Source organism: Hermetia illucens, chromosome 3, assembly GCF_905115235.1.
Source record: "Hermetia illucens chromosome 3, iHerIll2.2.curated.20191125, whole genome shotgun sequence".
NCBI lineage: Eukaryota > Metazoa > Arthropoda > Insecta > Diptera > Stratiomyidae > Hermetia > Hermetia illucens.
In genome coordinates this window covers 98693828-98720670 of record NC_051851.1, presented here as the reverse complement: position 1 = coordinate 98720670, position 26843 = coordinate 98693828, and the positions used below count along the sequence as shown (strand labels likewise).

At 41.9% G+C, this 26843-nt stretch overlaps 2 protein-coding genes across 2 annotated transcripts; one reads left to right on the top strand and one right to left on the bottom strand.

Moving 5' to 3' along the window:
* The first annotated feature begins 47 nt into the window (after positions 1-47).
* On the top strand, positions 48-21360 carry LOC119652217 (spindle assembly abnormal protein 6 homolog). The gene is made up of 6 exons (XM_038056159.1): positions 48-560; positions 11785-12105; positions 20092-20390; positions 20441-20648; positions 20705-21047; positions 21213-21360. Exons 1-6 carry the CDS (start codon positions 378-380, stop codon positions 21272-21274), a joined length of 1416 nt encoding a protein of 471 aa, XP_037912087.1. The 5' UTR covers positions 48-377; the 3' UTR covers positions 21275-21360.
* LOC119652220 (coiled-coil domain-containing protein 12) lies at positions 21272-26720 on the bottom strand. Its single transcript, XM_038056162.1, has 2 exons — positions 26478-26720; positions 21272-21674 (listed from the first exon to the last, which is right to left on the bottom strand). Exons 1-2 carry the CDS (start codon positions 26606-26608, stop codon positions 21347-21349), a joined length of 459 nt encoding a protein of 152 aa, XP_037912090.1. The 5' UTR covers positions 26609-26720; the 3' UTR covers positions 21272-21346.
* Between the last annotated feature and the right edge of the window lie 123 nt (positions 26721-26843).

Below are 26843 nucleotides of genomic sequence, written 5' to 3'. Positions count from 1 at the left end.
AGCTACGCTGGGCCCACCCCTCTATATATTTTACCGATGCACCAAATATAGTATCTACAATTGTGAAGTTAAATGCGGAAGACTTAGATCCAAAAGAAGGGGAAGTGAACGAAAATTTGCTTACGTTACTTAACGAGAGGGGAACACTTTGAGCGGTCGCTTCCCCTTTCAAATGTCACCGATCATCTGGCCGGGCTGTCATAATTATATTTAACGGCTTAGTTATTCAAACATAATTAAACCATTGGCTAAAAATTAAGTCGTTTGATTAGGTTTTAGCGGCTAGCTTCCACTCATCGTCGTTGATCAATACAGTTCTGTGATTCGATGCTGCTTATATTTTTTTGGCTGAAAGGAATATTTTGCTGATCCCCAGTATGCTCGGCAATCCCGTTTACCAGAGCGACCCGGACTATCGTTACCAAAATGGGGATTTCCTGTGCAACGTCCAAGTGGTTTTCCCTCCCGCAGTAATCGCAATTCATGTAGTTCAAGCTCACAGCACTATTCAGGAGGATTTGGTGGTCACTGCAGAGACGTCTAACATGAACAGCGCTTTGGTAAGTACGAGATGGGATGGATTTTGTGTAGGATTGCAGCCAGATGCAGCCAGTTAACTTATTGTAAGCTCTCCTAAAGGAGTTCCTAATCGAGGCCTGCTACAGGGTTTGTTATAAGACAGGTGGTATTTTGCATCGGAAGAGCACGCGGCATTCCAAGTTAATTCACTCTCTCATTATATCGATACCTCTATGTTCTGCTTTCAGCGTTATTCCATTTTTGGTAAGCAGGGCTTTGAGGTTTATTGCATTAGGGGCTGGGAAACGTCCTGCCTAGGATTCACTTCATATATCTCATCCATCCTCAAATAATTATTGTTCCAATGATTCCAGTCCTTAATTATCGCGGTTTCGAGTATGGAATCGAAGCAGGATATGTGTGACGTAAATCACTACCGAGCTCCAAGGCTGTATTTGCGATTACGTTCGTGATTCATCATTCAACTGAGGCCTATAAGTCACAAGCCTCGCATTTCCTTTTACTATGAGGTGCAAGGGTAAATAATTTTCGAAGTAAAAGAGAGGAAGGTGTAGGTCTGTATTTTTTGTGATTGATAATCTGTTAACATTGTCTTTTGGCTCACACCAGTTGATTAAGGGGACTTTTCATAGTCAGTAGTTTTTTTTTTTGCAATTTTTTTTTATTTGCTAATTCGATCAAGTCACTTCTCGAGAATCATCCCTCATAGTTTCAAGTCGGAAAATTTCTTATATGTCACTAGTACCTACGAGAAGACGGAAAACAATACATTTTTAAAGTGAATTGCATTTGCGACACGACGCTGTTCGATTTACTAGATTCTTTTTGGGGTTTTGTGTGAAACCGCCAAACGCACCTTTCTCAGAAACGAGTGTACCGATCAACATGAAATTTGGTGGGAAGGTGGGAACTGTGTGGGGTTTCACAGTGATGCAGCATGCGATGAATTAAATTACATATATTTAAACGAGAGGTGCAACATTTTTTTCATATGTGGATTAGTAGTAGAATTCATCCTAGATCCGTAAAATGCAATAGAATAGGTTTTTATAGGAAGCAGAGTATGATTCGCGTCAAATAATTACTTGATAAGAGATAAAATATCAATACTACGTCGAATTGAGTATCGGGTATATCCAAACTATTTACACTACGAGCTTTATATAAGTGGAACCGTCGTGTAGCCAAATATATTTACATAACGAATCAATAAAACCTTTCACACTTGGAGCGCCGAGCTCCCGGTTTCCGACTTTTTTTGTTTTATTCTCTTCAAAAGACTGCATTTAAGCTTAACAAATTTTTATATTCCGACTGGTCGCGAACATCTTCTGAAACATCAAATGCGTTTATCTCGAAAACACGTTTTTCAAACTTTCCTGGATCAATTTTAACAATTTTTTTTATCAAAATGATCGCAACACTTGTCATCATGGCCCAAACTAGGATTTCAGAATAAAAAAAGAAACCAAATAAATATGTTATTTGATTTCCGAGAAATTTTAAAAACACTACTAATTGCGCTCTGAGTATGAAAAGTATCCCCAATTAGAAATAAATTACTGAAAATAACGTTTAATGTCAACTGCTTTATGTACCTCCTCCTCTGGTGAGATCAAGGGAACATGAATGGGGTTAAAATCCTTCAAAGATAGGGAAGCGGTGCATTCACTTGAGCATTTAGTTAATGATATGCAGAAGTTCGCGTTTTATTGCAAACTTTTTTTTCGAAACTATGAAGGTGAAGCAGTCATGGCCGTGGAAATAAGCGGGATACAAGTACGAGTTAAGAACACTTATACTGTTTCATCAAACAATTAAATCCAGTTTAGTCGCAATTATGCGATGAGATGCACAACTCCTTCCATTCAGTTAAGGCTTTCTCAACTTTCTTTATCCAAATGTTGCACAAACCTTGGAACTTTAAGGGAAGACTTACCTGCTCGGAAATATGGCTGGCATTAAGGATGGTACTTGATGAGCGAAAACTGTAAATCGGGCTCGAATTTTAATAGGAACTAAATCATCATCATCACCATCAACGGCGCAACAACCGGTATCCGGTCTTGGCCTGCCTTAACAAGCAACTCCAGACATCCCGAATTTATTTTGCACCGAGGTCTACCAATTCGATATCCCTAAAAGCTGTCTGGCGTCCTGACCTACGCCATCACTCGATTTCAGGCAGGGTGTGCCTCGTCTTCTTTTTCTACCATAGATATTGCCCTTATAGACTTTCCGGGCTGGATCATCCTCATCCATACGGATAAAGTCACACACTCACCGCAGCCTATTCGTCGTTATGTAGACTACGGAATCGTCCATCCTCATGAAGGGGGCCAAAATTTTTCGGAGAATTCTTCTCTCGAACGCGGCCAAGAGTTCACAATTTTTCTTGCTAAGAGCCGCAAGTTTCCGATGAATACATGAGGACTGGTAAGATCACTGTCTTGTACAGTAAGAACTTTGACAATATGGTGAGACGTTTCGAGCGTAACAGTTTTTGTAAGCTGAAATAGGATCTGTTGGCTGTCAAGAACCGTGCGCGGATTTCATCATCGTAGCTGTTATCGGTTGTGATTTTCGACCCTAGATAGGAGAACTTATCAACGGTCTCAAAGCTGTAGTCTCCTATCTTTATTCTTCCCGTTTGACCAGGGCCGTTTGATGTTGTTGGTTGGTTGGTTTTTAGTGCTCACGGGCCGCCTGCTCGATCTGGATAAAGGAAGTTTGTGCGTCTCGGGTGGTTCTTCCCATGATGTCGATATCATCAGCATTGGCCAGTAGTTGGGTGGACTTGAAGAGGATCGTACCTCTTGCATTTACCTCAGCATCACGGATCACTTTCTCGAGGGCCAGGTTAAAGAGGACGCATGATAGGGCATCCCCTTGTCGTAGACCGTTGTTGATGTCGAATGATCTTAAGAGTGATCCTGTTATTTTTATCTGGCCTCGCACATTGGTCAGGGTCAACCTAGTCAGTCTTATCAATTTCGTCGGAATATCGAATTCTCTTGTTGCCGGGTACAGTTTTACCCTGGCTATGCTATCATAGGCGGCTTTAAAGTCGATGAATAGATGGTGCAACTGTTATCCATATTCCAACAGTTTTTCCATCGCTAGCCGCAGAGAGAAAATCTGTACTATCCTCAGTAAAACAAAAATAAAATGCTTATATCAGGGAAAGAGATAAATAGAGTCTAATTGGAGTTATTCAACTATGCTAAATCCTACCTGATCTCTCTTGGTGACAGGCCCCGCGACAGCTCGACCAAGAAAATGCATACAATGTCGTTACAAACATGATGATCGGATTGAGTCACAAGCCTCGGAGAAATGTTGGGCGTTCACCTCAGTCGACGTGCCAGGACGGGCCCCGGTCCTGCCGAGAAATGGGCAAGGGTTCTTGACACATGAACGGCGTCAGTAAGTAAGCAAGTTAGTCCGACCAAAAAGAGCAAAACAAATACGTGTCCGCACGCTAAATGTTGGTACCTTAACTGGAAAGACCGAGGAACTCACAAAAGCCCTTCGAAAAAGGCGCATTGATATCTGCACGCTGCGAGAAACCCGATGGTCTGGTACCAAAAGCTGCGGCATTGAACGCGAACGCTGCGAAAATGGCTATAAACTTCTCTATTTTGGTAACCCACACACTCAATATGGCGTTGGCATTGTCATCTCAGACGATTTCCATGATGCGATTAAAGAAGTCGAACGATTTGATGATCGGCTGATGAAGCTCACCATTATATCAGCTGATCGCAGTATTTACTTTTACACCACGTACGCACCACTGACAAGTCGACCTGATGCGGAGAAAGATGCCTTCTGGCAACTTCTCGATGAAAAGCCTTTATCTGGCCTCGCACATTAGTCAGGGTCAGCCTAGTCAGTCTTATCAATTTCGTCGGGATACCGAATACTCTCATGGCCGTGTACAGTTTTACCCTGGCTATGCTATCATAGGCGGCTTTAAAGTCGATGAAGGGATGGTGCAACTGTTGTCCATATTCCAACAGTTTTTCCATCGCTTGTCGCAGAAAGGAAGTCTGATCTGTTGCTGATTTGCCTGGAGTGAAGCCTCTTTGGTATGGGCCAATGATGTTCTGGGCGTATGGGGCTATGCGGCCTAGCAAGATAACGGAGAATATCTTATAGATGGTACTCAGCAACATAATACCTCTATAATTGCTGCACTGCGTGATATCTCCCTATTTATGTATGAGGTAGATAATGCCTCTTTCGTCAGGCATTGATTCGCTGTCCCATACCTTGAGCACAAGTTGATGAACCACTTGGTGTAACTGATCGCCTCCATATTTAACCAATTCGGCTGTAATTCCATCGGCTCCTGGCGACTTATGATTTTTTATCCGATAAATTGCACGGACTGTTTCTCCTAAACTATTCAAGCCGGTTAATGCAGAAACCAGATTGGAGCCAAGTGTTGGGAAATCATCTCCGATAGGCATGTATTGTGAGTTTTTGCTGTGGAAAAGAAAAAGTTCGCTAGGTTATATTTTGGTTTCATTTTTTATTCTCGGTGATTGGTGAACATCAAATTTGATCTGAGGGAGGCCATTGAAAGTGATTGCGTGCGCTGCGATTTGATGCGTCAGTATTGACGTCTTTTCTTCTTCTGTTTTTTCCGTAACGAAAAGAGCTCCGCGCACGGAATTTAGAAGAAAGTATGTACTGATTTGCTTAGTTTCCCATTCTTGAGAATGTGCAGCGTTAAAAGTTGTGGGTCGCCTGCTTGTGTTTGCGATGTTGATCTGTGCCCAGGACAATCCGCCCTCGGCTCGGTCTAGGACCAGGGCAGCCTACACGCCTGTGAACTGATCGCAGAAAAGATCGACTTAACGGAAGGACTAAAGTTTAGTCCCACTAACCTCATGCAACGGTGCTGCTGGCGCCAGGTCTCTGGATTATATCGATTGTTCGAGCAGACACTAAAAATTGGGTTTTTGAACATGCTTCACGTTAAATTCGTATTCAAAAAGAATTCCATAAGAAGCGCCAACGATTCAGAGTGAAATATCCAGATTGGAGAATTAATAAATTTGAGTGTTTTCATGTGATATTTAGTGTAATCAACAGAAAAAAGCCAAAAGTAATCATCAGGAAATTCTGAGTGAATTGTTGGTTCCAATTATCAAAAGAGTTCAGGGCTTAGACTTAAACAAAGCAGTCGGAATCGCGTGCAACTAACTTTATTTCAAAAAGGTATACAAGCATGGATACGAGTATGTATATACGTTTGTCTTGTCACTAATGAAATTAAACTCAAAATTTAAGATTATTGGTCTCCTGAGATTCTGATTCTCACTCCCTTATAATCTCTACATCCACGCGCAAATGCCGGCCATGTTTATATTATTTGATGTAATTCAGTTTTTACCATGGTGTATACGATATGAAATTATCAGACATCACACAGAACTCTGAGTGAGGTATTTATTTTAATTTACTTGTTTACTTTTATTCGGAGTGGTTCCGTTTATTTTATTTTATTTATTTTCCGAGTTGCCACACTCTCAGCAGATGCCGGATTTTACCTAATACTGGCACTAAGTGCCAAGCATTTAGACTCGGACGATCCTACCTAATTAAAAACTAAAGGGGCACTGGTGGTGGTGGCCGATAGTAGGTCAGTGGGAGAATCCGTCGAGAACTCCCCGCAACATCGAGCACGTATGCAGAATGTTGTACTTCTGCATGGTTTAAACCACACTGTGCGAAAGTCCCAGGACATCAAGAGAAGCCGTGAGGGATTTAGGTACAATACCTCTAGCTGAAAATATTATGGGAACAACAACCCAAATTTCTTTGATTTCCCGTGGCTCATAGTTCACCTTCTTCTCCAAGTATTTCCGTTCGATGTTGTTGGTGTGGGGGATAGTAACATCAATGATATTCGCGGAGCGACCCGTCTTGTCAACTAAGAGTACGTCAGGCTTATTATGTGGAATATGGCGATCAGTCAGAACTTGTCGGTCCCAATACATGCTGTAAACAGAACTATCAAGTATTGCTTGTGGCTCAAATCCGTAAACTGGTCATGTTCCCGTGATCAGCCCATACTTGTATACGAGGTTTCGATGGATAACTTGACATACAGCATTATGTCTGGTGATGTATTGCACCGATGCCATAACAGTACAGCCAGAAATGAGATGATCCAGCGTCTCTAACGCCGAACCGTTCTCCACGCGTTCTTTCATGATGAGCTTCTTAAACGCTAGGGTGGCGACCACGCCGTCCTGAATGGCACACATGAACCTGTCCGTCCCAGCACACAGCTTTCTGTTCGAAAAATGGCTGCCAAAGACAATTCACGTGTTTACCGTGCATTGCCTTCGACTTCCACTCATCGATCCGCTTTTGGTCCGACTTCACCCCACTTAGAGGATTGAAAGATCGATCCTTCCAGTTAAGTGGGGTCAGCCCACAGATAGCCGAATGCAAGGAACTCGCCTGCTCTTTGCTGTAAAAATAAGCGCACAACGAGTCAACTTGGCGATGATGTTGTGCCACCCCTAACACCCTCCCCTCCCAACCACGCCCTTACCTTCGATGTCAAGAGTCAGGTTCATCCGCTCCACAGCAGAGTTTGGATGATGCCTTGGGAATTTGTCCGTATCCGTCGCTGGACGTTTTCCAGATCGGTCTTCGTCCACGGCAATATTCCAAATACGTAAGCTAGTGAAGGGATAGCGAATGCATTCAATGCTCTTATCTTATTCTTCTGCGAGAGATGAGATTTCAATCCCAGCTTCACACGGGTTCCTTGCAGAATTCCTAGGAGATCATCAATGCTATGTCCGGCATGCGGATGGTTTGGACTCGACACTTGTCTAATCCAAACTCCATCCGAATATCACGGCTGTACATGTCTACTATTCGCAACAGGCTTCTAAGGTGGTCGACAGTACCAGCATACACCTTGATATCATTTAAGTATATTAAGTGTGTCAGTTCACACTTAGCACATATGCCATATTTAATTTCAAAACCATGCCCTCTAGCATCATTCAGTAGCCATGAAAGAGGGTCCAGTGCCATGCAAAACCAAAGGGGGCTCAACGACTCACCCTGGAAGATGGCTCTCCGTATACGGATGGGCTCTGAAGTATTAGCACCCTCAGATGTACGCACTAATAAGGTGGTATGCCACCCTTCCATGACTGTCGCCAAAAACTTTATTAGTTTAGGATCAACGCGATACAGATGTAGGACATCGATTAGCCAGGTATGCGGGTACGCTATCGAAAGCCTTGGCATAATCGATATAGCAATTAAAGAGGTTTCTTTCCTTTCTTTCCTCGGACAGTATGTTGTTGCCCCCCTGTATGAGACTGCTGTTGGAGGCAAATCAGGCGTTGCATATTTGTCAGTCTTATCAATTTAGTCGAGATTCCAAATTCTGTCATGGTCGTGTGCAATTTTAGCCTGACTACGCTTAATGAAAACAAAGTGCAATTAATGGCCATATTCTTACAGTTTTCCTATCGCTTACCGCACAAAGGCAATCTGATCTGTTGTTGATTTGCCTGAAGTGAAGCCTCTTTGGTATGGGTCGATGATGTATAGGACTACCCGGTCTATCTTATTAGTTGATATTCAGTAACGTATGTTTTGATGATTGTGACAGATTCGCTGCCTCAAACCTTGAACATAAGTTGGTAAACCACTTGCTCGTTCATCGCCTCCATATTTAACCAGTTCGGCTGTAATTCCACTAGCTTTTGGCGACGTATGGTTCTTAAGTTGATGATTTACACGGACTGTTTCTTGGCCGTTCCACAAACTCGCTGATATTCCGATTTTTGGACAGTTCATCACAATACGCTTCGCTTCGCCCCAATATGCCCACATGCTGACTGGATGACCATCGAGGTGTATATGGCTTCATCATGCAGACTTGTTAGTAAAACTTCCGCATCTGGTGCGATTGCTCCGTATACTTTTTGAGCTTCGTTTTTCTATCTTTGAAGTCGGTTCTCCTTTCGAGAGAGTTCATGATAGGAATCTGTGCATGACTGCGTTCTTTAAGATTGCAGCAACGCCGCTATGCAGCATTATTCCGTTCCGATACGAACTTCCACTCAACGTCGAACCAGTCGTTCCGACTTTTTTGCGCCAAATGTGTTTGTGGCCGTACGTGATAACGTTTTTTAGGTTATGGTAGTTGTGAATATCATTTGTCGATGCTTTACCTCTAGAACATCGGATAACTGCTGTTATTACGGTATCCTTTTCTCTCTTATGGGTATTACAGAAGACGGCTCTTGACGTTGATGCACTCTAGAAGAAAACAGACATATACTACCTATTCGCAGACAAAGAGCATCGTATTTCTTGCGCAATTTTCACAATTGAGACTTGTAGATGTAATTTGGACAGTTCCATCTCCCATTTCCTCTAGCTAAGGAAACAACGTCATCAATAACAAAAAAAAAAAAATAATACCGATAACAGAATGTAACCTTGTCATATTCCGCTTCGATTTTCGAATTCCTTCGGGATGTTAACTCGGTCCTGCACGTGAATGTAGCACCAAGGCATGGTGCTCTGATGTTATTAATTTCTTCAGAATGCCCCTTCTACGTACAGCACTCTAGATGTACTGCCTGTTGGTAGTATCGGAAGCTTTCTCAGTGAAGATCAGGTGAAGTAGAAATCTAAGCTCTGCTTTTCCATTGTCAATTCAAAACCGAATGCTCGAGTTTTACTACTGGAAAATCACCGCTGGTAATATAAAGTAGGCTACCAATTAGTTCCTTTTAAAAAGGCTCATACCTTTGGTCAATTGTGACCATATGCACAACGAAGCATGTAGCAGTTTTGAAGTAAAGTGAAGTGAATAAGTCAGTATCTTTTTGCGAGATTCTCTTTAGACTAGTGCGCAGAAAACCAATAGATGGCCCATCCAGTAAAAGAGGCATTAGCACTGACACCATTGCAATAATGCTAGATATTGGCCAGCTAGAATACAATAAAGCATCGCCCTTTTTAAAATAAAGTGGTCCATGAAAGTACTTTCAGAACATTTTTCCTTCTTGAGAAACAGAAATTTATCAATTGCGACTGTCAAAATATAAAATATAGGTACTTAAACTAGCCCCGGTTACGTATTGTTGAATGTACCGAGACGCAACAGTTGACCTGGAACATGAAAAAATGTGATCTAATTTTTTGCTTCCACTGAATCGACTTGAATTTGAAGTTCAAAGCCAGGGAATGGTACGAGACCAGGACCGGCTAATCGGCGAGACAGCAGATGAGCGGGAAATAGAATTTTAGAGTTAAGTGCGGAAGACGGTTCGTTTTTAATTTTTGGTGGAGGGCAACTGAAAGTTCTTCCTTCTTGGTTCGTGAAAATGAAAGGCGCGGTAAATTGCTCGAGTGTTAAGTGTCGGATTCTAACTAAATGAAACAGAAAAAACATTCAAAAGGAGGAATACGATAAGGGGAATTGAATGGTCAGCGAGGATAATTTCGGGTGTGGTATTGGAATTTAGAAGAAAGTTGCTTTTGACGCCCGGTGGGGAAAAGATTTTTGGAAAAGTGAAAATGGTCAAGGTTATATTTGAAAATGTGTATCAGAAGAAATTGAAAGTAGTCAAGCATTAGTAAAATTATCTAAATAAACAAGACGCTTAGAAGTTTTTTTTTGATTTGATTTTTGTAGTTGTTTATTCTTCGAACTCCTTTCATTCCTGAGTAAATAGTATCTCGGGGGAAGTAAAAGAACAAAAAAGGAAGAGAAGCATCTTTAACAAGAGGTTATTAAAAACTCTAAAGATGAGTCGAATGAGCGTTCACCAATCTTAGAGCTCTTGGCTTTTTCTCCTTTAATTTTTAATATTTTATTGGAAACTGATGATATTTTTGATACCGGGTGAAATGTAGGGGAGTGTGGGCCCAAAATATGAACCTCGAAAAGTGTAAGAGGTCTCGTTCTCAGAACCTATCCAACCGAAAAAAATTACAAAGGTGTGCCTAAACGAAATCTAGGCCTCAAAATACATACCGTTCCGATATACGCACAAATGATAATAATAATAGTATATTAGCAAAATTTAGAAGGACAAAGATAGTGTTATAAGAGATAACATAATGCATAGATTTGGGAAGTTTGAAGGAAATCCTACCTAGATGAAACTTTAACATTTTATGTGAATTTCTTGCATTCTAAAACGTGTATGACGTCATCATACTATATCAATTCGTCAATACTACTTCAAAGTGAGCTCATAAGAATGAGGGGGTCGCTGGGAAACACTTCTTTCAGCTTTTTAATCATTTAGATATCAATATCAATTACTCGAGACAGACAGTATGTATTTATATGTATACGCTAATAATGCTTTGGGGTAGCGCCTAATTCAGATAGATATATTTGTATATTAAACCAACGGTATTCAATATACGTACGGTATATGTACATAAATATCCTTTTATACACGAAGTAAATCGGAAGTATGTGTAGGATCAATTTATTTACGCACATGTATGAGTATGGTATTCGGTAATAGGCAATGTTGGTTTGTTTACAGTGAGCATAATATCTACGTCGGTAATCTGTACGTATATGTTGTAGTTTGAAGGAATATTTTGGGTTTTTAGTCATATAGGAATTGAAAAATTTACATAGAAAGTTTCTCACATAAGATGAGCATAAAACCTTTATACCTGGTGCACCAGCTTCCGGTATTCCAACTTGTTTATTTTTAATTTGAGGTTTAGTTCGCTAAGTGCACACGAATCCCCGTGTTTGCATTTATTTTTCAGGATGACGCGTGAGAGATCGAAGCGCTCAAAGAACCTTCCTGCCCCTATATTCCCGAGCCATTGATTTCACGGTAAATTTCGCCATCTTTTTAGGTTTTTTGGCATGACTCTTCCCTCTTGGCAAACTACGGTCAACTAGGATGGCCGTTTGACCGTTGACAATCCCTATTTGTCATTATAAAGTGGTAAATTTTTTTTGCTTCTGGTTATCGTGAAGTTGGTTTCTCATTTATTCCTATCTACACTATATAAATAATAAAGAAAACTAATTGGATACTGTTTATGGCCAAAAGCTAGCCTTGCTTAAATCGCGCTACTCTTTGAACGATTTATTATCTTATTTCTATTTCTTTTCATATGAGATCCACCATATCGTAAAACGCTGCCAACTCGAGGCAGACCCTGCGATGATAAGAATATTTAAAATGTGTTCTTTATTTTCAGCAATTACGACTAACCAATCCACGAAACTACGAAAGAATGTTCATATCAACGGTGGACGCAAAAATCTATCATGAACTTAAGAAAGAACAATCGCTGCACGTAGCTTTTTCGGAGTTTGTTGAGAATGTGAGAAAGATTTTGACGCAATGTCAAAGAAAAGAAATGAAAATAAATCTAGTCCAATCAGATGGAGACAATTATGTGCTGAAGTTCGTTGAAGTAAGGTCATTCCGGAATCTTACTCACTTAATTCTGCCTACGAAGACTGCATCCGAGACTAACATTATTTTTCATATGAAGAAGAATATGTTTCAACTAGAGGTAAGTTATATTTTGCTTGAAATTGTTTCACTAGTTTGAGTAGAAGCCACAAAAAGGCAATGAGTTTTTTGCGTCAACCTTTTCCCGCAATCAGTATATTGAACGGCTCCCCGGCTGTGTAAATTATCGTGGAAAGAAATCCGTATGGTATTCTCATTCTAATCTCTTTTAACTAAGATCGGTAAAATCATTCCTTTCAAATTATAAATAGCAGCATGTAACACAAAACCTTAAAAAGGCACGAAAGAACAAGCTGTAAGCAAAAGTGAGGTTTGCACTTCTACGCTTCTATGTGGATGTCCTCGAGAGATTGAGAAAAAAGACCCTTCGTATACGAAGGCAAACCGCGCTTTCTTGTTTTACGAGCTAAGATCGCCCTGAGAGAAAAAAGAAAACATTGAGGTCTTCCACCACGGGAACGCTTCTCACATGCTCCGCAACTTTAACTTGCCAATACCCCTAACATCCCATTTTGAAATTAGCCCCTCGCTTTTTTCTTACACGCGTTTCATCAGATGCATTTTGCCTAACGGTCCGATACAGGCATGAGAGAAATTTGGCGACGGTTGTGAATTTACAGGCAAGGAACAAAAAGCAATTAGATGGTGTTATTATTGTTGTGGGAGATGCATTTCTGATTCATTCCACACGTAGCTCCTTTACTTAAAACATGCTTTTGAAGTATAAATTCGTTAAAATAAGAGCGTAGGATACAATTTTGTGCAGTAAATGGTTCCAAGAGTAGGGCAACAAAAATTTCAGCTATTATCGATTAACTGCTCTTTCGTGTACTCATATGAATTTAATTGATGCTGGATTATGTGAGGGACACACATAGAGGTGGACAAGTGTAGCGTGAAAGTTTTTAATTCCAATTTGGAAAGTACTGCTGGACCTCTCGTACTAAAAACCTACAGTTGGTAAGCATGGGAAAATATGCAAGCACTTCTCGAAATATTTGGGACTAAAATTGTTGAAGATTACCACTAAGTGTTGGCGCATGATCTCAGTTCAAGTGTTGTTCGAACTTCAAACCTAATTGGCTTAAGAAGTTTTTATTTAAAAAAAAGGTTAGCAGCATCGATGAATAGTCTTTTAGCAATTTTGTCCGAGAATATCCACATAGTAGCGTAGACATGCAAAACTCATTTTTGCTTACAGCTTGTTCTTTCAGGCTCTTTTAAGTGTTGTGTTATTGTTTACTGTCTGTGTTACTGCTACTGTCTGTTCGTCTGTCTCTCTGATTGTCACACTCATTTTTCTCGGAAACGATTATAGCGATTGATACCAAATTTGGTGGAAAGGTGAGAACTGTGAACGCTCACGCACACAGTACTTCGAATCTATAGGGGTCTCCATATATACAAAAGATGGGGTTTTACATTTTTTTCCAAACAAATATAGTCACGTGGGGTATCAAATGAAAGGTTTCCTTTAGTAATTTCGTCTGCTTAGCTTTGACATTTGTTGGAAAGATGGGGAGTGCGGGGGGTCCAAAGTGATCATTTCTTTCACGGAAATTCTCAGAAACTACTCAACCGAAAAATCTGAAAGAAATCAGGGCCTAACCTTCAAAATATCCTTCATATTGATATCTGTTCAAATGAAGTTAATAATAGTATGTCATTATGATTTTTGGTAGTTGACTGCTAAACCCCCCTTAAGTTCATCCTAGAATCACGAAATTGCAGCAATGTATGCTATGTCATAGAACATAATCCTACCTACTAAGTCGAAGTTGTCAATTCAAGATTTTGAATGCCAACATCATGCGAAAGTAATGTCCGGATAGCTGAGTGGTTCGAGCACAAGGCTGTCGTACGGAAGGTCGCGATTCAAATCTCGCTAGTGGCAGTGGGATTTTTATCGTGATTTGATGTCGGATACCAGTCGACTCAGCTGCAAATTTGTACCTGAGGCAAATCAGGGTAATAATCTCGGGCAGGCGCAATGCTAACCAATTGGATTGTTTCGCCAATTATTTCCGAGTTATCACAATCTCGGCAGATGCCGGATTTTACCTAATACTAGCACTAAGTGCCAAGCATTTAGGCTCGGATGATCCTACCTACTTAAAAACTAAAAGGGGCACTGGTGGTGGTGGCCGGTGCTAGGTCAGTGGGAGAATCCGTCAAGTACTCCCCGCAACATCGAGCACGTATGCAGAATGGTGTACTTTTGCATGGTTTGAACCAGACTGTGCGAAAGTCCCAGGACATCAACGGAACCCGTCAGGGATTTAGGTACAATACCTGTAGTTGACAACATTATGGGAACTACAACCACCCGCTCGAGACGCCAAATTTCTTTGATTTCCCGAGCCAATGGTTCATAGTTCACCTTCTTCTCCACGTATTTCCGTTCAATGTTGCTATTATGGGGGATAGCAACATCAATAATATACGCGGAGCGACCCGTCTTGTCAACTAACAGTACGTTAGGCTTATTGTGTGCGGTATGGCGATCAGTCAGACGGTCCCAATACATGCTGTAAGCAGAACTATCAAGTACTGCTTGCGGCTCATATCGGTAAACCGGACATGTTCCCGTGATCAGCCCATGCTTATATGCAAGGTTTTGATGGATAACCTTACATACAGCATTATGCCTGGTGATGTATTGCACCGATGCCATAACAGTACAGCCAGAAATGAGATGGTCCAACGTCTCTAACGCCGAACCACACATTCTGCACTGGTCGTTCTCCACCCGTTCTTTCATGATGAGCTTTTTATAAGCTCGGGCGGCGACCACGCCATCCTGAAAGGCACACATAAACCCCTCCGTCTCAGCAAAGAGCTCCCCAGCACATAGCCATCTGTTCGACAGATGCAAATCGACAAATGGCTGCCAAAGACAATTCACGTGTTTACCGTGCATTATCTTCGACTTCCGTTCATCGATCCGCTCTTGGTGCGACTTCACCCCACTCAGAAAATTGAAGGATCGATCCTTCAAGTTAAGTGGAGTCAGTCCACAGTCTGCCTTACAGACAGCCGCATGCAAGGGACTCGCCTGCTCTTTGCTGTAAAAATAAGCGCGCAGCGAGTCGACTTGGCAATGATGTTGTGCCGCCACGTCAACCACGCCTCTACCTCCGATATCACGAGGCAGGTTCATCCGCTCCACGGCAGACTTTGGGTGATGCATTCGGAATTTGGACATAGTTGTCCGTATCCGCCGCTGGACATTTTCCAGATCGGTCTTCGTCCACGGCAATATTCCGAATGCATAAGCCAGTGAAGGGATGGCGAATACATTCAACGCGCTTATTTTATTCTTCCCCGAGAGATGCGATTTCAGCACCAGCTTCACACGTCGCAGGAATTCGGACAGCAGAGCTTCATTCAGATCACCAACTCGAGCATGGGTTCCTTGCAGAATTCCTAGGTACTTGTAGAAGTCTGTCTCGGTCATAGCTTCGATGTGGAGGTCACCAATGCTATGTCCGGCATGTGGCTCGTGATGACCTTTGCGGATGGCTTGGATTCGACATTTGTCTAATCCAAACTCCATCCGAATATCACGGCTGAACATGTCTATTATTCGCAACAGACTTCTAAGATGGTCGTCAGTACCAGCATACAGCTTGATGTCATCTAAGTACATCAAGTGTGTCAGTTCGCACTTAGCACGTAGGCCATACTTTATTGCAAAACCATGCCCTCTAGCATCATTCGGTAACCAAAGGGGACTCAATGAATCCCCCTGGAAGATGCCCCTCCGTATACGGATGGGCTCTGAGGTATTAGCACCCTCAGATGTACGGACTGATAAGGTGGTATGCCACCCTTCCATGACTGTCGCCAAAAACTTTTATTAGTTTCGGATCAATGCGATACAGATGTAGGATATCGATTAGCCAGGTATGCGGAACGCTGTCGAAAGCCTTGGCATAATCGATATAGCAACTGAAGAGGTTTCTCTGGCCTCTAGTTGCTTGTCCTACAACTACCGAGTCGATAATGAGTTGCTCTTTGCAACCCCTTGACCCAACTCGGCAGCCCTTCTGTTCCTCGGACAGAATGTTGTTGGTCTCGAGGTGCGCATTGATCCTTCCACTAATAATGGACGTGATTAATTTGTAGAGGGTTGGTAAGCAAGTGATCGGTCTTGTGTCTGCGGGGTCCTGCACCGTGTCCTTCTTAGGGATAAGGTAGGTAATCCCCGCAGTGAGGAAAGGTGGAAATTCCTCCGGCCGACTCATGACCTCATTTATACTGCGTGCCAACCGACTGTGTACGCTGGTAAATTTCTTATACCAGAAATTCTGCACCCGATCCAGACCTGGGCCCCTCCAGTTCTTCGAGCTGTTTATGGCTCGTCGAACTTCCTCTTCGGTAACATCCGCGAAATTCATGCCAGGTGTATTGGCATGGCGGGTGCCTTCGGCGGTGATCCACTCAGCATGCTCAGCATGCTGGGCAGGTAACCCCCAAGTCCAACCCAATACTCTTTCGCTTTCGTCACCGAGAACTGTATTGTCTGGGCGCTCTGTTGGGATTCGTTGAGAGATCTGAAAAAGCTCCGCTGGTTCCTCGCGTATGTTGCATTCTGGACACGTCTGGAATAACTTTCGCCATACCGTCGTAATCGACTGCATATGACAGAAAGTTTCTGTTTTAGTGTGTCCAGAATTTCAACTACGGGTGTCTCACAGGGGATGGCATAGTTCCGGTAAACCCTCTGCACTTTATTTCTCACCCGTCGGCTGGCACTGCCAGTGCTGATCTGAATCAGTCTAGCAATGTCCTGCCTTAGTGAGTCCCGCCGACGTTCCAGACGAATTTTCCATGGTGGATCTCTTTTGTCACTCAAACCAATAACGCGAAAGCGAATCTTCTGACCGTGCAATCTAATAGCCGCAACTGCACCACAATACACAAGTGATTGTAGTTGCAGCAGCGACATATCAGCACACAGTCGAGATGCAATCTCATCATTGATTTGAGATAGAATTCCCGGAGTTGCTGGAGATGCATAGAGCCTGGGAATACCTGGTCAATGCAAAGGATCCAAATCCGAGAATTCGATACACGCTTTTTGGAATTCGTCCCGAACCTCAGCGGAAACCTCAGCTGGACGGTGGAGAAGAGTGCTTCGGCGAGTACTGAACCTGTTGCCTGCAGTGCGGCGTGGTGTTGTTGATGTTGCCGCCTCTGCCCCCATCGACTCTCGGTCACCAGCCTCCCCGGCGACCTCAAGTCGAACACGCTCCCTGATGGTGGCCGGGATTGTGTCGCTGCGAGTAATAAAGCGGTACTGGTCTGCGACCCGCTGCACAGTCACGTGCGCGAATTGCGGGAAACGCTCGACGAATCTCTGGTGCAACAAGTGGCGGTAAGATGTTGTACCCGCCCCCGCCGTTATTTCGTAGTAGGAGCGGATGATGAAGAGGTTCATTTCTTCAGTCCATTTCATCCGCTTCCTACGCGAACCTGCTGAAGTGGTCGTCACAGATTGTGGCGAAACAGCTGCAGCAGGCGGAGCTGTACTCCTGGTCGTCGTGGCGCCTAGACGTCGAACCGCCCCACGACTAGCGGTTTCGACGCCGTGCTGTCCATTACGAGAGCCCGACCCAGTCACCAAGTCAGACAACTCCCGCCGGTTATCCGTACCAGACCTCAAATTTCTCCTTCTTCTCATTGTTGGTGGTGCATTTTATCCCTAGCTGCCAGGTGTTAAGATGGCTTCCTTAGTGAGTAATCTGCAAGACTGCAAAGTTCCTGCACTTTCCTCACCTACCCCCTGAGACGCTGCGGTGGCGTACAGCCATTCAGACTGAAGCTACCTATCCCCTCCTCCTTTCACAACCGGGCTTGGAACCGGCTTCGGCGGAGTTCGCCAATTATTATTATTATATCACGCGAAAGTGGATACTCTCACACAATATATGCATATATTACATGCTAAGTTTCCCGTGTATATGTTTCTATGGGGGATATTGGCCGATGATTATATCGGTATACCCTTTCTAAATTTATTTAATTTCATAGTTTTGGCAGCAATAATCAAACTATCCCGCATTGGTAATTTGCTATGCGTATAACATTGTGGTCACACTTCAGTCATACTTTATTCCAAGTTCTTTCGCTCCAGTTACTTTTAATACTGCTCTACCACCAGGGAGGATGTAGATTTTACCACGTTTGTATTTTGTTCGTAGATCTAACTGACCCCCATCCATATCATTTTGAAGCCGCACTTTTCCACATCGGATATTTCGATATTCCGACCTAAGAATGTTTTTAGTTGCATTTTACATTTTTTGCTTGCTTCAATTATTCTGTTCATTTGACCGCTGTATTTAAACGTACTGAAAGGAAACAAAAATATTCATTTCTAAGCATATATGTATGTGGTATATAAAAAGCAGTGCAATAAAAATCGATGAATCGAAAAATCGTATAACATCCGGTAAGATTCCACCTTTTATGGTTTAAATGACTATTCATCGTAGCATGCGAATACGAGCTATTCCTCCAAATAGAAAAGAAACCACCTTGGCCATCAATGCACTCAAAGGGAGTAAAGCCACCTCGTAGGATTATTCATCGATGCTACTGCAACTTCTGTAAATCTGCTATTCCCACATTTATGAAATCCTGGGAATCAGAGATCTTTCAAAGAGAATGAAAGAATGGGATAACTGTTACGAAGAAGGACTCAGTTTTCGCTTTTGTTCCTCCATCATTGAGCCACATCAACACCCCGTGGATTATTTTGGAACAGTGTGCAGAGTTTAGATCTCCGCTTCAGCTACTCTTCGTCGATTTCGAGAGAGTTTTCAATACCGTCAACAGGGAGTGAATGTATCTGAAGTGAAGAGTGGCGACATGCTGGCCTGATACAATTTCGAACAAAATACTTCGTCAGTGCACAGACCAGTTACCCGTGGAGGTGATTAAAAGAAAGAAGTATCATTGGACAGGTTACATATTAAGGAAAGGCGACAATTTCATTACTGGCTACGCCATGCATTGAAATGCACTATCCCAAGATGGCCGACAGACGGATCGCTCACGAAGCACACGGCACAAAACAGTGGAGGAATGCAAATGTCTCCGGAAATCCTGTTGGAAGTTGCAGCGCACTTGAGAAAACCGTGGACGGTATTGCGTACTCGTGGTTGGTGCGCTATGCCCCAGTAAGGGGGAATGCCAAACCGTCATACCTTTCTAAGATTGTCGGCCTAAAAGATTCTTGCCGGCAACCCAGATATATTTAATCGCTAACTTTCGCAAACTGAAACCCAATTACTTTTATGCATGAAGTAAATCGAAAATAGGTGTACGATCTATTTATATACATGCATATAGAATACCGTATTGGGTAATAGGCAATGTTTGTTTGTTTAGCGTGAGCACTTCTATAATATGTACGTATTTCGTGTAGTTTGAAAAAAATATGAAGGAATATTTTAGGTTTTCGGCCATATACGAACGAAAAAATGTGCGTAGAAAGCTTCAAACACAAAATGAACACAAAACCTTTATCCCGAAACGCCAGCATCTCGTATTCCGACTTCTCTAATTCTTCTATACAAGAAGACAAAATGGCAGCTTGTGTTTCAGAAGAAATCATAAACCCAACCTAAAATATACGTGTGAAACAAGCCTTACGAAGATCCTCCTAGGCCCTGTGAAAGCATCTTTGCAATTATTACAAACCGATACTGACGCAATCATTCTTGGAGCAAGCCCACCTGGGCGCGCTATACCTCCAAACTTGCCAAGCCTAAGTGGGTAGGCGATTTGAACAAATTGCGATACTCGGTCGCCTCATAGTAAAATCAAATACTGTAAAAACCTTATTTTCTGACATTTTAGGACAGTGAATAACAGTCAAGTAACTATTATACAATTAGAACATGCGAAAGTGGCATTCATCCTTGATTAATTTCCCATTACAAAGGGAAATGTTATCTGCTTAACGAACAAATGTATTTAATGCATTCTTTTAATAATTTCTCGTGGTTATTCGCAGAAACAATATGAGGAGCAAAAAAATGCAATGCAACGTGCAACACACCAGCTAGCTCAAAAGGATATGTTTCTCGATCAATTGAGGAAAGAACTGAATTCAACTAAATCGCACTATGAAGAGCAGATCAGACATTGTAATTCACGCGGGACTGAGGAAATAAACATGTTGCGATCCAGCATTGAAAAATTGACTGCGGAAAAACAACAAGACAAACGCAATTTCGATTTAAAACTTACCGAACTGCATGGAATTATAAACCAACTGCGCAAGGACACCGCTGTGACCACCGAAGAGAAAATGTTTGTTCTTTATCGCAGTGTATCCTAAAATAACATTAGTACTCTTACAGACATGCCCTAAAGGAAAATGAGACCTTGCGGGAAGAGATTGGCATTAGCAAATCAAATTTCGCTTCATTAAAACTACAGAACGATAAACTTGTAGCCGAAATGCAAAATAAAAGAGCCTTGGAAGTAGACTCTGAAGCTCAGAAAAAACATCTTAGGAAACAAATATCTGCTTTACAAAAGTCCTTAAAGGAGCAAGAAAAAGCGAATGTAAAGATGCTCATATTCGGGTAGAAGAAACGTTTTATCAATATATTTCTTTTCAGTCTAACCTTCTTGCGGAACTCGAAGCCGAGAAGAAAGTCTGCAATTCAAAGCGAAACGCCCTTCAACTTGCTGCCGAACAAATTGCCAAGGCCGATGAAGTAATTTCAAAGCAAGCCAGCGAAATCGAAAAATTGAAAGAAAATGTCGACTGGCGGACTGATATTGCACTTCAGCAGGAACTTATTGTACGCGAGAAGGAGGACCTGATTTCGCTGCAAAACAAGCATATAGAAAAGCTGAAAAGCAAATTCAAAGGTTTAGGAGGGAATCTGGAAAATTACGAATCGATGCTGCAGGAATTGCAAAATGTAGTAGATTCAGTGTCCACGAAATACTCGCAAAGTAAGTTAAATATTTGCAACTTTGATTGACAATGTAAACACCAAGCATTTCGAATCTGTGCGCTTGGATATTCATTAGTCATGTACCATTTTTATCAGTGTGCCGTGTTCTATTTTTTTATTTTAGTAATTATATAATTTTCCATTCCTCTTGTCTGTTTCGCAGGAATAAAACAACTTGTGAAAAACCTGGATCCATCAGAAGCATTTACTTCAAAGAGGATATAAGTCTTTTAGAATTAATTTATTTATTTTATTGAAAAAATGATTTGAGATAATGCAAAATAAAAATGATATCATTCAATCCTTTCTAATTGAAGTGGAAATGTTTACTGCTTGGAAGATGTCTACATCGTTGTTTTTCATCCTCTCGCGGATGAGTTCTGCTACTGCCTTTTGTGTTATTCGCTCTAATTTACTCAGTTTCCTTGCAACGTCTCTTTTTAAATCCCAGTCGGCTTTACGTGGTGCTAGATTGATTATGTCTACCTCCTCCGTTAAAATAGGCGTAGATGACGACTCAATTTGCTCTTTCACTTCTTCTTCGATGTAGTTCATATAATTCCCCTTTTTCGTGTCAACGTCGCCGATGCTTTTATCTTGTGGGGCATAGCTTCGAAAAACTGGCCTGTAAAATGATACAAAAAACAGTCAGATAAGTGTGTAATTTTAGAGTTTGCAGCATTTCATTTGCCTTGTCTAGGGACAATCTAACGATAATAGGCATTTAATAATACACATCACTTTTTCATTTTCTCACTTTTTAGCACCCCTTACCCTTCTCAATTTATTCCTTTCAAGTTCCTAATTCCCATCCCGATATTCACTTATATCGAAAATTTAATATTTAAAATGATTAATTTTATGTTATTTAAAAACACCTACTGCTTGGTACCTTTCCCCTAAACCCTAAAATGTCCATTCAAAGAAATTTGATTTTTACAATAATAATTCCCTAATACATATTGCAAGCTGAACCTTGATCGGACGAAAGGGATGTTGTTGCTATTATTGAATGCGAGCCTATGATTGTACCTCTGGCTGGGGCGAATGTCAATGCATTTAGCAATGAGAAAATTTTATATAATTTGCTTTTGCTGCCGCCGACCTGGAGTTTAAAGTTCCCACCCTGAACTCAACCAACAAAAGCAAGAATTATCGGAATCCAGACGATGATCAACTGGACTCGGACGGACGCGGAGATCGTTTTTGAGTGTTGAAGAGTGGTGGCCTAGGGGGATTGTTCTTGTCTTTGGTAGGACGAGGAGTGGACTTGAGAACGCTGGAGAAATCGGTGCGAAGATCTGGATAGAAAAAGAGTTGTTTCAAGGTCGACGGAGGAGTTGGTGTGAAGATCTCGACAGATAAAGAGGAAATTGGCAAGCGGGTGTGATATTAGTGCGATATCAACATGATGGTGCACAAAAATTATGATTGATTTAAAATAATCTTCTCATTTGAATATTTTCCAATGCATTAGTGACGATTTTCGCCTATTAACTGCTGCATTTGATGAGTGGATTTTAAGGTTTTGTGAGAACATGTGGTCCCCTTTGATATCGGGTGAAACACAAGGGAGTGATAGACTCAAAGTGTCTGCCTCGAGAAGTGAACGTATTTTTGTTTTCCTTTTTTGTCTGTTTTTAGTTATTTATATATCAATTACTCGCTACAGACATACATATGTATATGCTAATGAAGTTCTCTAGCTATGTTCGATCCAGACAGATATGTATCTACGTTAGTACCAGCGACATTAAACTTTTGTACTTATATATGTAGAGAATTCAACACGAAAACAATTGTTTAGGGAAATCACTTCCTCAGAAAAAATGCTGAAAAGCCCAGTACTAACAGCCGCGCACCCTGTGTGGAATTGATACTAACGGCTACAACAAGACGCGCTCTCATGACCTGGGAACAGGTTTTCGGTTCAGTTTAAGGAGCGTCTGCGTTATTGCGCAGCGCTACAAACCAACGGAGCTTTCTAATATAGTGAGGAGAATACTTCCTACGAACAACTACAGGGCATCACAGAATCTTCAGTACGAGATTCCGGTCCATGTTAAAGAACACCACAATGGGGCAGTATCACACACCAACGGAGATTTTCAATAAAGAAGAGAAAGATGCTCTCTATGAGTCATTTCACGCAGTTTAGGAGATATTCCCTAAAGGTGACACTGTGAACGTGATGAGTGATCTGAATGATAAGGTAAGCTCTGACAACATCTTGCTCGGGCATGTGATTGGAAGGCATGGCCTTCATGACGATAACGATCACGATGAAAGGCTTGCGGACTTCTACAGTGTTGACCGCCATTGGCAGGACACTATTCGAGCACACAGCCGCAAAGTGAGTAAAGATTCTATTAACCCGTAACATCTTATCAGATCGACCATATCGGCATCATAGTAGTTCTCTTCTAAATGCGTGTAACAAGAGATGGACTGGGATCATCATTCGATGGTGGCGAGACTCAGTCAACTCCCAAAATGCAACAAGAGCTGTCTCCTCGATCCGGTTTTCGTCCACCAATAAGACGTTGCTACTGCACAAATGATACCAACTTTAAATTATTCACAGGAAAATGTCGATGTGTCCTGCAACACCATTAAAAATGCCTTTACTTCTGGTGCGGCTGAAGTAATGGTTATTATTGATGGCTGCGAACACGGGTTAGCGTGACGCTTACAAGAAGTGCAGCGGAGTGTATACCATTGAAAAGGAGCTACCCCATTCTAATGGCTACAGAAGCAGTAGCTGTCCCATAACGAAGGAGTTTGCAGGTGGCTGTATGCTTTTCGAGAGTCCTTTGAAGGGCAATAACGAAATGCCACCTTTTGTGGATGATATGACAACCCACTGTAACATGTGGATACGGAATGCTCCTTCAAACCTAAACGAAATTATCTTTGCCATAAATGAACTCAAATGAAATAAAGTCGCGGTTCCTGATGGGTTTCCTAAGGATTTCTTCGTACACCCCTTCTGCCAGTGCAGAATTATTTCCTTCACTCGTTCGGAAATGCTGAGAATCTGAGATTTTTCCCAGTCAGTGGAAGATGATCGTTAAGACTCCAAAAAACACACACAACACTGCAACAAGAGGGGTATTTGCTTGCTACCTGCAACCAGAAGATATCAGTTAAATAATTCTAGAAGGCATCAAGAAACACCTCGAAAGCTTGATCGACAGAGAGCAGGCTAGTTTCCACTCTGTATCCTCCTGTACTGGACACATGAACACCCTTCAAATAATTGTTGAATATCTGAGTGTAATTACGCGGTATTTCTAGCGATTAATTATTTGAAATGGCTGTTGATTTGAAGAAGGAGATAAGCAGAGCCGGTCTGAAGATAAGCACAAACCCCGGTGCTGAGTCTGATGGGTCAGCACGCTCTTCCTTTTTGCATTAATGGGCAAAATATTGAAGGCTTCGAACAACTGCACTCATTTCGCCTTCACTGTTTACTCTAAATGCAACTATCTTAACACCAATATCAAATTGAAGCTGCCCCGTACGAGTATTCATTCTATTTTATTATACGGGAGCAGTACATGGAAAGTGAAACCCCCTAGAACTCGGAAACTTGATGAAAAAGTTTGTCTACATAGGGGCAGTGGATAGAAAAAAGGCGACAACTCCATTGCGGGTTATGCCATACAATGGAACTCGCTACCGCAAGATAGCCGCGTGATACGTGGCGTAGAGCATTGGAGGAGTACAGGCTTCTCGGCAAATCGGGAGGGTCGAAGCACATTGCCAGAAACCGACAACGATGGCGTTATGGGGATTCCGGCAACCATAAGCATTAAGTTTGGACATACAACGAAATACTGCAGGCAAAGCCTTAAATTCAGGAGATAATAGAATATAATAGCGCTCACATAACATATAGGAGCTGATTTCCGAAGTTTAGTAAGGCGATAAGGTCCACGTGTAATGGAATTCCTACAACTAATTTTGATTCACGCAGATTATACTCCGTAAAAGCATACCATGTCTTGGGGCATCCGGTAACAGGCTAATGTGGCAAAGCCTACCATAGTTCATTGAATTACGCAAACAGTACCAGGATAGCAAAAAACAGTAAGAGGCCATAAAACTGAACACTTCAAACAACGAGTCTGAATCCTGGAGCAGCGTATATAAGGCGGTTGTGTTGAAAATTAAGGCCACACATTCTCTACCTACTGCAAAATACGAACGACAAAAACCTCCCCGCTCTCCAAGCAGCCTTGACGAAGGTTTTAAATGCTGCAAGAAAGATTGCATGTGGTGAAATTTAGACAGAAGATATTCAAACCGTTAATGAGAGGGGGCGTTTCCCTAAATCTCAACCGGTTTTTCATTTTTCTATTTCAAGGAAAAAAATAACTCGAAGGACTGACCAACGGAAGTACTATATTTGCTTCATTCGCGAGAATGGATGACAAATCACTATTGAATACCTGGAAACAACATCTCCTCCACCTACTCAGCAACTAAATCAATGCGATACCACACCAGGCTGAAATAGAAACACATCCTTACAAACGGATATGCACGCAAAATCTAGAAGCAGTCGCGTCAACCAAAAACAAAATTATCGACATTGTGGGTGTTATAGGAACAATCTGCCTTCCGGCCTCGCGGAACCGTTCTACTTGATCAACATGAACACGTAGACGCTGCGAACCACCCCAAATTCAAACAAACATATTTTAAAGCCAATCAGTCATTATCTGGGTACCTCTAGGGATTAGCGAGTGTCTCGAGCATTGATTTTTTTACTGGAACTTGAATTAAGGTGGTAGTTATAAATTAGCTAAGAATCTGATAGTTTATGCTAAGGACCTTGGAGTGAAACATTTACTGTGGAGCAAATTTTGTTCTTGTTTAAATTAAGAGTTTTCGTTTGGTGAAAACTGGAAATTATCCTTTTATCAAAGTTGAATTCAGTTAAACTGATAAAGAATGCTAACCGCAACTAATTGTTCTGGACAGGAAGGAAAAAGTTACTTTTCAAGGACGTAGAGCAAGGATCTAGGAACCTCTAAGCCCACAGTTGCCTGCGCCCTGCAACGAAATTCACGTTGGGACAAACTGCTAATTGCCAAGAAAACACTCAATTTACGCTTTACTGGTCGTTGACAATTTTCGTGACTTTTATTTATCACGTACAGAAACCGCGCGGAAGGAAGTCAGCGACATTAACACTATTCGTTTTTGAGGCGGTGCATTATTAGGGCCTTGAATGTCACATAAAACACCCAGGACGGACTTGTCTCCCAACCCGAATCAAAGACTAAATTCATCTCCATTCCTCAATTCACGATTTGCATGTCTCCCACGCTCGGCAGATGGAAAAGAAATCTGCTTGGTAAACTTCATACTTTAACCAAGCAATGATCGGAGATCAAAGCAATGTTCTGTGAATACCCACTTTTGTTCATCCGGCGAGTCCCCTTCCTCCGATTCTTGATCCGCTGCAGCTCTTTTCCGCAAGTTTCTGAGCCGCTCCTTTCGTTTCAAAGATTCTGCCTCCAATGAGCCACCTTCAGGCTCCATGGTCATTCTGGTAAGTTCCGCGGATACGGAAAGCTTCGGATTGCTGCGAAAAAAACACCACTCAAAACAAAACGGGACGAGCCAGCCACACAGGATCACAGCTGATTGTCTGACAGTTCGCATCACGGTGACGTTTACTCTTCATATTTCTCACATGAGAAGAGAAGAGTACGCTATCATTTTCTCTTAAATCATAAAAGACAACAGAAGAATAGAAGTAACAGTTCAGAGTGGTGGATTA